The sequence below is a fragment of the Drosophila teissieri genome, chromosome 3R, assembly GCF_016746235.2.
Source record: "Drosophila teissieri strain GT53w chromosome 3R, Prin_Dtei_1.1, whole genome shotgun sequence".
NCBI lineage: Eukaryota > Metazoa > Arthropoda > Insecta > Diptera > Drosophilidae > Drosophila > Drosophila teissieri.
In genome coordinates, this window is record NC_053032.1 from 6,292,615 (window position 1) to 6,306,071 (window position 13,457).

At 38.4% G+C, this 13,457-nt stretch overlaps 1 protein-coding gene across 4 annotated transcripts in view; it reads right to left on the reverse strand.

Annotated features, from left to right (window-relative positions):
• Positions 1-4,744: 4,744 nt before the first annotated feature.
• The window catches only part of LOC122619660 (homeotic protein antennapedia), a 103,887-nt gene continuing 95,174 nt past the window's right edge, over positions 4,745-13,457 (reverse strand). For all 4 annotated transcript variants that reach the window (XM_043796720.1, XM_043796717.1, XM_043796718.1 and 1 more), the window contains one exon: positions 4,745-6,938. In XM_043796720.1, coding sequence (XP_043652655.1) covers positions 6,688-6,938 — 251 coding nt within the window. In that variant the 3' untranslated portion in view covers positions 4,745-6,687. The remainder of the gene's footprint in view (positions 6,939-13,457) is intronic.

Consider the following 13,457-nt stretch of genomic DNA (forward strand, 5'->3'; position numbering starts at 1 on the left):
TCGGTTCGCTCCTGTCCCGCTCCTCGAAGTGTGATTGTGTGTGGGGAGGAGGTTGGTACTCGGGGATGGACCTTAAACGATTGCCCGACCAGCGTCATTAGCACTTTTAACCGCATATTACATTTAGTAAAGCCTTGATTAATGAGTTCGCACATAATTTTTGTGCATTTGACCAGCTCCAAGTTCCGGCTTCCGTATACGAATCGGTATCTGGGGCTCCCAACGAGCGGTCTTTCTTTTGAAAATCGTATCTTTCAATGAGTCGCAGAGACAAATGACACGTGATTTTATTTGATTTACTTACATCTGCAGCTCAATTTTCAGTTTGGCTTCTGGAGAGTCGAGTATCTCGTTCTCCCGCTTTTTGTCGCTGGCCTTTCTTATGGCCAACAGTTCCAGATACAGTTACAGATACAGTTCCCTGCTTCTTCATTCGGCCCATTATCCGAAATGATTCGATCATTAGCGACGTCGTTCCTGGTCGCAGTCCGGATTGTTGTGTTCTCTTGGCATTACGGATAATTACTGGAATGTTGTGACAACATCCTCCTGCTTGGTCTTCAAATTAGTTAATTTTAATGGCCAGATATATCGCAAAATAAGATTGAGACATATAGGGAAATGTTGTAGGCGAAATGCTTTATTACTTCTTCGTTTTATGAGCTTAACAGTTGGTAGCGATAATTGAAATCAAAATCTTAGACAGAGGTTTTCATTTTGGAAAAGAAAATGTATTCCTAACGGAATTATATAAAAATTTAAATACGTTTTAATAATGAAAATATTTGTAATTTTTTTCTTTTAATTTTTGCTTTATTTTTTTTTAGACAAAACCACCTTTCCACTCTTCTTATTCAATTTAGAATTCAGGTAATTGGGATAATTCTTAAAACGCAGGCCATTATTTATTAATAAGGTGCAGTTGCAACAACCATTACAATTCAAGCAGGAAAGATAACTATAAATTACCTCCTTTTAAATACAAAATATGGTGTATCATTTGAAATCTTTCTGAACTTAAGTTGGCATTTATAAATACACATATGCATTATTTTCAGTTTTATATAGTTTTGAGATATAAAACGATCAATGTTGCCTTTAAAATGGAATTTTATTATAATAAACATAACATAATTAGGAATAACTTATTCTTAAATATAAAATTAATCATACTTAAATAAATGCATAAATAAGAAAGCGTGATAGGATTGATAAATTTAATATATCGTAAACTTACAATATATATTTTTTTTCATAATTTTAAAACAAGTGCTTTTTTGTGAACAATTCAAATAAAATTCATAGTGTTTAAAAATATTTAAAATATGGAAGTTTAAGATAACAACTACAGAATCTTATCGAGCTATGTATGTACATATGTATATTATCATCCATTTTATAAAGATAAATTGGTAAATAATTAAAACAATAATTGTAAAAACTCATTGCTAAGATAACTACAAATTAAAAATTCTGCATCTACATTCACTTGGCGGTTTTAATTTCCGGTCCGCCGACGGCAAGTGCACGCCGACTCTGTCGGATCGCAAGCAACCATTTGGTCCAAAGCAAATACATTCTACTAATACTAGCACTCACACTAGCACAACAGCAACAGACACAGCAATAGGAGCTGTCAAAACGGCGGCCATATTGAAAGTCAGTCAAGTATTTCGAAACTCGGAGGGGCGGAGCCAATCGACGCGCATGCGCATGGGGCAAGTGCGCGTGTGAGCGAGGCGACAAGTGTGTGCGTAGAGTGCGTCGCATGCTGAGCGGCCATGCCACCGTTATTTCTGTATCGCTGTGTTTTTGATGGTGTGGAAAAGAGCGCTGTACCTTCGACTTCGCAATCGCATGCGCGTCGCACGGCTGAGAAGGAGGAACTGCACAGGTCCGCTCGAGGGTCCGGGTTTCAGGTCCGGTAGCGAGGTCTCGAAATCGAAATCGAATTCGAAGTCGAAGTTTCGATGGTGTGGGTGCGCTCTCTCCAGGTGTCTGTCAGTGTATTGGTGGTTGGCTGCACTGGTATTGGTGCGATCTCCGAATTTTCATCTTCGAATGATTTTCGAACTCGATTCAAAACCAGACTTGGATTCGGTGTTCGGTTTGGTCCCATAACTGGTTTGCTCTGGGCCCAGTTTACCTGCCTTCTATTCGGGTATCTCTGCATCTGTATCCGTCTCTTTGCATCTGTGAATGTGCTAAGTCCAAATGCGACTCCAATTTCGAGGGATAACCACTGCAGTCGGTTAGGCGGTTGCCCGAATCGCTTTTTGGGAGGTAATATTCTATTAGGAGCTCATTTGGCTGATTGCCATCCAGAATGTGTAATGGCTTTTTTGCACAATTGAATTCGGCACTGGGAAGCAAGCAAATGAAGTTTGTTCTTCACTTCTAATTATCGAGCAGTCCCCTTTCATTGATTTATGGGAATTGATGGATCGAGAGATGGATCGATGGCCGATCGGTTGATGGATTGTGTGAACCCGGTCTTCAAGCACTTGTCCGCTCGCATAACATCGTATCGCGCTGTCTTTATTATTAGCTCGAGTGGATTTCTGACATCTTGCTTTGTTTCCTACAAATTCTCAACCGGTCTCAATTTTCTTTCCGTAATTAATGATTTATCTTAGTTTTCTTGAAGTGTTGTCTTAATTCCAGCGAAGTGATTATTGATAGTTTCTCCATGGCGCTCACTCGATCCGAAAGTGTGAGATGTCTCAAGTGTCTTAGTATCCATCTCGGGTTGTAGTTTGCTTGTTCGCAAGTGGCGGTCACTGGAGGTAACTATATATTAGCCTTTTACATCTATATTTTGTACCTCCCGTTATTAATAATTATCCCTTATAATGGGTAATTGGACATTTGACGGATTTTACAAGATCATATAAAAACTTGAATGATATAAAATTCGTTGGAATGGTTTCTGCATAATAATAATAATATATCAAAATAACTGATATACCTTATAGAACACTTGGAAAACAACAAAACTATAAAATCATTTTTATCCTTTTAAATTAGTTTTTAATGGCAGTTTTATGATATAGTCATAGTGTGATATAGTCCAAGTGTTCTATAATATAGAAATGGAACTCTTTATGATGAAAAACAACAACCTCTGTATATTATTTCTATGTTAGCTATGTATATTATGTGGTGGTACCATGCTTCCCGTTTCGACTTATATACTACCAGGAAAAGCAAAAACACTTTTTGGAAAGTTTCACGCAGATAGCCCTAGAACTGAGAGGAAAGTTGCGTCGAAACGGAAAATATCTACCTTGCGACGTTCCAAACATCTGTCTGAAATTTATACCCTCTGCAAGGGTATAAAAATACAAATGGGTTCTAGGCAAAATAAAAATTCAAAAGTTTTTTGTTATGCAAAAAGAGTTCGATTTAGAATAAATCGATTTTAATGAAACCATTTAACATTTCGATTACCTATATTTTTTAAATAAATTTAATTATAAAATTACAAGTAAAAATCATTTATTCGGTTTTACAATGGTTCAATTATTTTGTATTTTTTAAGAATTGTTTTATAGATTTTGTTCAAATAAACAACAAACTAATGTTAGTTTTGGTATATGCTCTCGCAAATTATGTTTTTGCTCAATCAGTATGGATAATTTGGCAGGAATTACAAAACTGTCCCTCGAATATATCTTTGTAATAAGCCATTCAACTCATTATCACACCCCATCGAATATGAGACTCACGTCATAAGTGTGTACTATTTAAGATCCATATCTCTTCACTCAGTGGACTAGGTAGGATTCATAATGAAATTCTATTTGAGCGCCAAGTAGGAACCATTTTAATTAACTTCAGCAGACCGAAAACCAAATAGAAACTCAAACTTGTCAGAAATTTGTGGGAAATACGCGTTCCCTCGATGTCGCTGATTCGGCCATGGAAATGCCATATTCACATTCGCATCCGTGAATCCAAATTGGCAGCTGCTCAAATCGGTGGCTATTTATGTCATCTAGGGATGCGTTGTCATTGCCTTGAACACCTCTGTGAGAAAGCTGACATCTCTTCCGCCAGCAGCCATAGAAGGATGTCTGCTGGGCATTTTCCAAACTGAAAATTCTGCCTAAATTATTCATGTGATTCTGTGACATAAACGTGAGCACAGTCACTGAATTTCGCGATTACAAATGGCTGGCGATTACGCCAACAATGAAATTTCAATTTGTTTGAGCTCCTGGCTGGCTCAAAGATCGGGTTGAGTCAACCTGAAGTGAGTTTATGCGGGTGGAGCAGCTGCTGATCGTGGTCTTTGGGTCCGGGGCTCAGGTGTCTGGGTCGGCCATTGGTCAGTGCTTTGTTAATGCCAATTGATTAATCGCTTATTATGATGTCAGATTATTAAGATCGTTTCAAAAATGGTCCGCAGTCGAGGCCTGCAAAATACAAATTTTTAGTGACTTCAACCACGTGAAATTGATATATCAATTCCGTGCTTACCCTCTGACGTAATCATTGGCCTTAGAAATAGTGTACAATAAAAATCCCTGGGGATATACAAAAACTATTAGTTGAATACAAAATAATTAAATTAAAAAAACTTACCTTCGCTCTTAGGAGCTCCAGACAGGATTCACTAAAATAACCCATCCTAATAATAGACGCCTCGTAATAAATTTTTAAATACTATATTTTTATTATAAATATTACAAATAAAAACAAAATCTCATTTGTAATTTAATTATAATATTCTTTATGCTTTCCGCATTGCAGCCCTTCCACTGCGTTCTCCGTTCACTTCTTTACACTAACGTTTAAATTTTATTTACAACAAATTGTTTAGCTTCCACATTTCGTTCCCATTTCGCACAAATGCTTGGGTTTATTTAATGTTTTAGTTTGTTTCAAATATATATATTTTATTCAACGCTTTCAAATTTTGTTTCTTGTGAATTTCTACTTTCTATATATTTTTTTCGTTTCATTTTTTTTAATAATTTTCATAATTGAAACTTAAATAATTAGTTTCTTACAGAATGAGGCCGAAAGTTACGTATCTGGATTGAGTTGAATTTTGCTCTCAAAGTTGTTTCGCCAATACTTCGCTAAGTTTTTTCAGATTTCAGATTTCTCTTGACTATTCTGTTCTATTGCAAATCACAAATCCTTTCACCTGGGATTGGGAATCGGGCTGGGAAGGGAAATGGGATTTCTGGGGAATTTACAAACGAAACACTTTATAAAGTTACATGTTTTGTATTAGGCTTGTTAAATATATATATCTACATATAAACATATGATACTTTATAGTTTTCCATTCCGTTCTCCTTTTTTTCTCCTTCGTTCCTTTGACTTTGGTATATGGATTTCCACAGATGGCGTGGAAAATGAGTTTAAGTTACGTACACATACATTAATATAGTTGTTAGGCAAATATTCATATATAAATCGTTCGGTTGCTCTTTCAAAATGGGTTCCCTACTTTCTCGTATAATAATGCATTTTAATTTACTACTTTACAGGGGTTTTGTTAGAATTCATTGTTTATACATATTTTTTGTGTTCCTCTGTTAACAATTTTTATTTCTCTTCTTCACCTGCCAATTGATATTTTTTTTAATTCGGTATACTTTATATCCTTTTCGACCTAATTCGACTTTTGTTTTTTGCAAGAACTAAAAATTGCACAAGAAATTACATATAAAAGAAAGTACAGAGATAATGGGTATTAAAACCAAAAAAAAGAGGAACTCTCAAATCGGTTAAGCTTAAATATCCACTTGCGAGTTTTCTAAAGTTGAATTGCCGTAGAAATTTACATACATTTTTTTAGGATGTCCAATCTTTTGCTATTTCTTTCTATTTATAGTTAAGCTTCTGCCAGATTATGGGTTTTGCTTTTATTATATGTGCAAAACGATTAGTTTACTTTAAGCAACGCTCTTTCGTGGTTTTGGTATTTTTTTGTCTAAAAGTGCGACATTCACCTAGATCAAAGTTTTCTGTTATTATGTTCAGAGCTATTTAAAATGTATAGGTTTCACGAATTAGCATGCAATGGATTGTGACGCCATTTGTTTTGTATTTTATTTTTATTGGATTTTACTTTATATTTTTGCGCTAGGATTGCTACAAACATTGATTTAGTTTAATCATTATGTTTTAGGCTTAGGTTTTATGCTGGGGTGTATATATAAGTTATTCGTACAGTACTTATGACGCGTAGAACTAATGTTGTAGTATATATGCTTCATATATATTTATTTATTTATTACTCCTTGCCTTTAGCTTTACTTGGTATCATTTAAAGTTATTCATATATTTATGTGTATATATATGCATTATAGTTAAATATAGCTTATTTAGATCTGAGGTCACATGAGTTGGTTTTGTTTGAGTTTTACGCTTTACTTGTATCTTTATCGTAATCGCTATCTTTACGTTTATCTTATTTCGCTTTCTCCACTTGCCTTTCGTGTACAATTAAATAATAAGTAGAAAATAATAACAATTAACTAAGTTGTAGGTAGAGTTCTCAGCTCGTCTCTTTGTTTAGTTTAGTTTAGGTTTGTTCACGCGAAGTTCAACGGATTGGATAGTTAATAGATAGTCCTCAGGGATCGAAGTAAATTCATTGCGCTCTCCGAACTAACGTAAATTTTATTTAGATAGAAATTTCATTTAACTGGATAGACTCCGTCGATTCTACTGCGGACTGTTGGGTGGCGTTATCTCGTCGCCTTCGCCTCCGGATCCCGGCTCGCCCTTCGTCTTGTTCTCCTTCTTCCACTTCATGCGCCGATTCTGGAACCAAATCTTTATCTGGCGCTCCGTGAGACACAGGGCGTGGGCGATCTCGATCCTCCGTCGACGGGTCAAATAGCGATTAAAGTGAAACTCCTTCTCCAGTTCTAGAGTCTGGTACCGGGTGTACGTCTGCCTTCCGCGTTTGCGTTCTGTTGGTTCCAAGTAAATAAAAAAATGTTCACAATTAAAATCAATGCAATGCATGAATGGCCACCAAATCAACGACAACAAATTCTACAATATCTACAGGTCCACTATAGTGCATACGACAACCAGAGCTCGAGTAAATGTATATATACTTATTTATTTATTGTTGTCTTGTATTTTTTTGTTCTTTTTCTCCCGGAGAATGGGACGAGGGAATCAGGGAATGGGTAACACAAAACCACATGAAGCGAGGCGCTGCGACTCTGAAACTGAGGCTGATTAAAAGACAACCTTACCGAATTCGGATATTTGTACTTGTCAAAAAAAAGAGAAAAAACGGAGCCTACAACAGGTCTGTGATGAGAGGTAGGAGGCCGAAGGGTCTCCCCGATAGGAACTCCGGGTTTGATTTTCAAGCTATACCCTTTTTAGAGGTATAAAGACTATAAGGGGCATTCAGAAAATACTTATTAAAGAATAGCATAATCATAAACAGTTTGTAAGTTTCGTGGTCTTTTAATTTGTTTAGTATACCTAGGTTTTGTTGTACTAATTAAATTTATATGTTATAAATTCTATATAAATTATACTCATTTTAGGTTGGAGCAATCATTGTTCGTTTATGCCCGAATTTCGGTTTTACTTGTGGATTAAACTCGGCGGAGATTTCATGGGCATCAAGCGGCGAGCAGACAAGGTAACTAATTATGCCCCAATGCGGTCTGTCCGTCGTTCATCTGCCCGTCCGTCCTTCTGTCCGTATCTTTGTCCGTAAAGCAGAGAGGTATCATGCCGCTGATTCAGGCAAGTGCAGTTTCACCTTCGAGTCCCGCTTCAGCCCCTCGAGCTTCTCCCCTTTGGACGGTAGCTGAGCATAACTGTAAAATAATTCGGCATAATTACGAAGGCTGCCCCTCCTCCTCGAAACAGCTCCATTTTGAAAGCAACCAACCAAATGAGTTCGGCGCCTAATGACACTAACTATAATTATAATTTCGGTAATGACAAAAAAAAGAGCTTCGTGAAAAGGTCGGGAAAAAATATGTCAAATATAATACGCAGCAGCAGCAAATATTATAATTGTCAATGGCAAAGGTAGGTAATTGAAATGGGTTGCTAGCGTGAGAAGCCATTATTCGGGTGGAGTTTTCCCGCCCGCCTATTGACTGGTTTTCCTGAGATGGTTTTTTGGGCTTGGAAAATGCCCGGCCGGAAATTAAAAGGCGACCACAGCAGCATTGGCATTGCGGTGGCTTTTGAACAACAACCACGCCAAGCGGCAATCAGTTGGAGCCACTTCACCCCAAAAACGCAGCCCCCGAGGTGGGCAGTCTTAACTATTTTTTAATAACATCTTCAGCATTTGTCTTGCTCAACTCGCTCGACCAATTTTTTCTATTTTAATATTTTATGTATTTTTTGTGTCTTCCATCTCGGGCTCGAGGTCATTACATCATAAGCTTTTTTATGTATTTTTTCTTTGCTTTTTTTTTGTGTATTTTATGCGGCAACCATTAAGGCGCGCGGGTCCAAATCATATAGAACAGGGGGAGGAGGTGGCGATGCACACAGGGGACCAGCACAGCGGTGGTCAGAGCAGCTACCTTCTTTTAAATGACACGGCTGATGCCATGTCTATAACCCGAGGCGTTCGCATTTAATCATCATCAGTTAGACGAGTCGCTGTGCCGGCAAAAAATCTTGAAAAATTTGTGGCAAAAAGCGTGCGTGGTCATCCCCCTCGGCTTCCGCACCCATCCTTGCAGTCCGCGAAGAATCCACGGAGCGAAGTCCAAAGAATTGAGTATTAGGTGCGGATTAAGAGCGGAATAAATGGGTTGGACTTTCACCCCAGATGATATTCAGCAAATGGGAGGAGGTACCAGGGAGTATGATATTGGAAAGTATAGAGTGTATACGCAACCAAATATTTAATGTTTATTTTAATTTAATCATAATCGAATACCAAGGCTGACAATTATCACTCACTTTCCAAATCAAATACACTTCACTTGCGCCAGCCCATTACCATTCCTGTGCTTCCCATCTGATTACTATCTTATTCTCCACCGGTACACGTTCAGCACATGACCATTTCCATTTTCATTACCATTTGCATTTCCACTCCCTTTCGACGTACAGAAGCTTTTGCTAATAATTAGCAACACAAAGCTGCACGCCTGCCCCTCATGCATTGCAAATAAATGATTATTTTAATTGAATAAAACACCTACAAGTTATGCACACAAGACGTGGATCTCGCTGGAAAACTAAATACACTCGAGGGGCGGCGGTAGTGTCTGGAGTGCATTGGCAATTTAAGAGCGGGCGCTCTCAGAAATTTGTTTTTAATGATGCCTTTTCACATTTCATATTTCCATCACTCAGAATACAAGAAAAAACATATGTATCAAAAAGAAGTAGGGAACAACCATGAGATACTTGTTTTTCTATATACTTTTAAGGCGAGTGGTGATCAGTAGGGGCGCCCCTTTCTGGGCAGGAGCTTCGAATTCAGCGCTGAGAAATTATTATAAACGCATTAATGGCGCTTTGGGAAGGGACGCCAGGAGCAGGGGAAAGTGGAACCTCAGGTGGAGGTATCAACAACAGAAATATAATAAAGGTGAAACAATTAATATGAGGAGTAGCGATATATGTGAAGTAGCAAAGGCAAACCTCAGAGGTTCTCCGCTCCGCTCCGCTCCCCTGCCACGCCCCCGCCCCGCTGCCACTCCCCCGCCCCTCTCTGACGGCTCATACATCTAAAGTGGCTGAGTGGTTGACTGGCGTACCGAGTGGACCGAGAGCATTAATGCTTTTTGATATGAAAGCGTATTGTAATTAAATTGCGATTAGGCCACCATTTTAACCATTTTACTCGTTTATTACACTGCTCCGGCTCCATAATGGATTTTATTTCATTTGCTTCCCCTTCCAGCCCTCCGTCTCCCACCAACCGGGCACACACAATTACATTAGCGGCAGCTATTGGCTGTACGTGTGTCGGTTAACGTTTAAAGGAAATCATTAAAATAATTGCTAACAACATTTTATGGAATTCGTTGAAGCAGGAAAAAATTAAAAAGCATTATTTAATAGCTAAAAAAATTCTATTTTATAATGCCCACAGTGAATTATTATATTGGCACCAATTGCTTTTTCATAACACACGCGCTACGCTGTGCGGAACTAAAAAAATGGCCAGCATCGTGCATCGAGAAAGTGAAAAAAATGCAAAAAAATCCTAGGGGGAAAATCAGGAAAATAATGGCACTCTAGGCCTCGGTATTTAATATGAAATAGATGTTAAATGGATTGGTGTTTTGTTTATTACTGCAAACTTTGAAGATAGAAGATATTTCTAAAAAATTTTTATTTTCGTAACACATTTTCAATCCAGTTTCTATTCGTAAAGAGACAAAATTCGCAGACAAAATAGAATGGAATTACTGCTAATAACCTCCAAATAGATGACTTGGCCCCAGGTTAAGGCTATATCCATTCGCAACTGCAGTTGGGTGGTCGCCGCAGCACCGGCAGTTATCTTAGCCAAAAACACACTCGTCATGCAACAAATACAAAATGCATTTAGCAGCAAGCAAAACGAAACTTAAACAAGTACAAGCCGTCGAGCAAAAAAAGCTCACATCAAATGCGAGTAAATGTTTTTTTAATTGCGGAAATTACAGACAAACGCAAGCCGCCGCAACAAAGCTGGAAAATTATTATTATTTATGATCGTAAGTTGATAAATTTTTCATTCAGCTGAAGAGTGTTCGTGTGTGGCATTTTGTAAAAAACAAGACGAATACCGGTGCTTGATGTCACTTTTGTTCTCCCCGCCGTTCTGGTCCGAATCTGCCAACTCATTCGATGACTTTGTGCTAACTAAACAGAGGGTTAAGGGAGGGCTTCGGCGAAAAATTGAAGTGGGTGCTCCGTTCTAGCGAAAAAGTTTTCCTCCAATTTGATTGTTTTGCATATTTGACGTATTTTTTCCGTCGCAAACTTTTCACTTGATGTTTTTTCACAACCTTCGGGGAGTTTACCCAAAAGGAGCAGGAATAAATTCATCCCAAAATCCTTCTGAGGTTTGTTGTCAGCTATTTCACTTTTTCCCTTTTTTAATTAAGTTGAAGAATTTTTGTTTTTATTATTCGAGGTAAGAGCAACAATTAAATATTGCCATTGACCATTTGATTATTTGTTGGCAGTCTTTTTTAATTTCCATCTGGATGCCCTTTTACATCTGGTTATATTCTCAGGAGACCCGACAACGTTTTTAATTTGGGACTTGTTAAGCACTTAAGAGGGTTAAAAATCGACGAAAGTTGACAAAAAATGGAGCCCAAAATCGAGGAAAAGAAGAACTAAAAGGATCGCCAAGGAGTTGACTTGGGGCTTATAAATGCATTCATTTCGAGGAAATGTGTAGGGGGACTTCAAACTTTATTTAGTTATCGTTTAAACAAAAGCAAAACGTGAACTGGAGGGGAAACGGAAAACTATGCGCGCCATCTGATTGTTGTTGCGGGCTATTCTTTTTTCGGCCGCTCCGCTTTCTTACCACCGTTTCGGTATCCTACACTTAAAAAAGTGATGGTCATAACCAAAATGTATTGTATTTAAACGGCGTAACACGGCGCTTCTTACTTATTTACTTCTATAAATAAAGCAAGATGCGCTTTTCCCAGTGCATGCCCTCCATTCCCCATTTTGGATGCTCACTGGGGCCATGGCTACCCATGTCAAAACATTTGACAGCTGACTAAAACACGCTATGCGAGAAACGCGAGAGAGAGCAGGCATTCAGTCAGGCTTATACTTATATCAAGTATCCCTGAGCAGCTGAAATTTCCTTCTCTGTCTCTCTCTCTCTCTCTCTCTCTCCCTCGCTTGCCATCCCGCTTTCTCTAATGGCCGCTGGCCGGCAGCCATTGAAACATGTGGCTGACACTGACGACGTCAGGATGTTGGGGCGGAAACTGGAGAGGATGCCCTCGTTCAATAAGAATTAGGCTAGTGGGCCTGGGTGATTACAACTACGACGAAAGCAATTAAGGAATGCAACTCAACTTCAACCGAATTATTTCAAAAAATATAAAGCAATATCAAGCAGAACTAAAACTTCTAAAGTTCGCAAGCATTTAAAAATCATTTCATTGTAAATAATTGGAAGTACAGCCTAATTTTCTAAGCTTCAAAACTCTTTTATAATGATTTATTGTTGCTGTATTGGTTTTAATTAAAATGTAATAATTAATTAAATTACATTTTAATTAAAATGTAAAAATGTTATTAAACATTGTATTAAATAGTATATATTTTCTATAAGCTTTGTTTATATACATTATAAACGATTCTACTTTTGAAAAGGTACTTAAATGGTAATTTTTCCTAATTGAAATAATTGCAAGGGCTTCAATTTCAGGTCCTGCCGTCCTTTTTCCCAGTGCTGTGCATAACCTCAATTAATATTTCCTAACTAGTTAGGATATTCCTGCATTCCTATTCTGCCATCAGATACATTTTTAAAGGAATCGAAACGCCGAACTGCGACCGCAGGAGGCCCAAGAGCTTCCTCACTTCATTGCTGCATGAATAATATTCGTAATTTGTCAAAAGGTTGGCCAAATCCCAAAATACAAAAACAGCAGCGGCCCCGAACAGAACAGAAGATGAAGAAAAAATGGAATGCGAAAACAGAGCTGCGATTGAGCCACATTCGGGAGGGCCCCGAATGCCTCTCCCATGTCCAAAACTGACCCATCTCCGAGTTCTGGGCCCCCAAGGACCTTTGGCGAGCTGTTGCCATTACTTTGCGCTCCTCAGCTGGCCACAAAGCCAGGGGCGGGGCGGGGGCGTGCGCGTGGAGAAAGGGGGTGGCTCTGCCAAAATAAAAGCGAAATTTCCTCTTCGCATTTGCTGCGCTTTATTAAACTTTTCCACCCAGTGCTACAGAATGTTTGTGTTTGTTGTGGGTTGGAAATCCCCAAAGTTCCTGTGTCATTTTTTGTGCTTCACGTTGCTCAAATTTTTTGACAGACCCTGTCAGAGGGGTGAGTTTTTCTATATGTATGCGAATATATTTAGAAAAAATCTTCACGCACTTGGCAAATTATCTTTTGATCCGCCCGCTTAAATTGCCAGCGGCACAAAAAAAGGTGATGGTAAAGTGATTGCAACTATGAAATACCTGGTATCCTGTTTTGTATCCCTAAATCGGATATATTTCCGCCAAGTATTTTTGGTTTAAAATCACACTAATATAGAATTTTTAAACCTATTCGTTTATGATTCGTTGACTTATGCGACAGCAGAGTAAATGCAAATGAAGAAGAATACAGCCTTCCACAGCTACAATGGAACTTCGGTATAGGGTATGTATGGCAGAGGAAAATACGTTAACACAATTTCACTTTGGGTGGACACATCTAAGCCGGGCCAATCGTCTGCCTAAGTAGTTGTCCTCTGTCCACCGCCCACTGTCGCTCTCGTGCCATCGAAAAGTAGTTTGC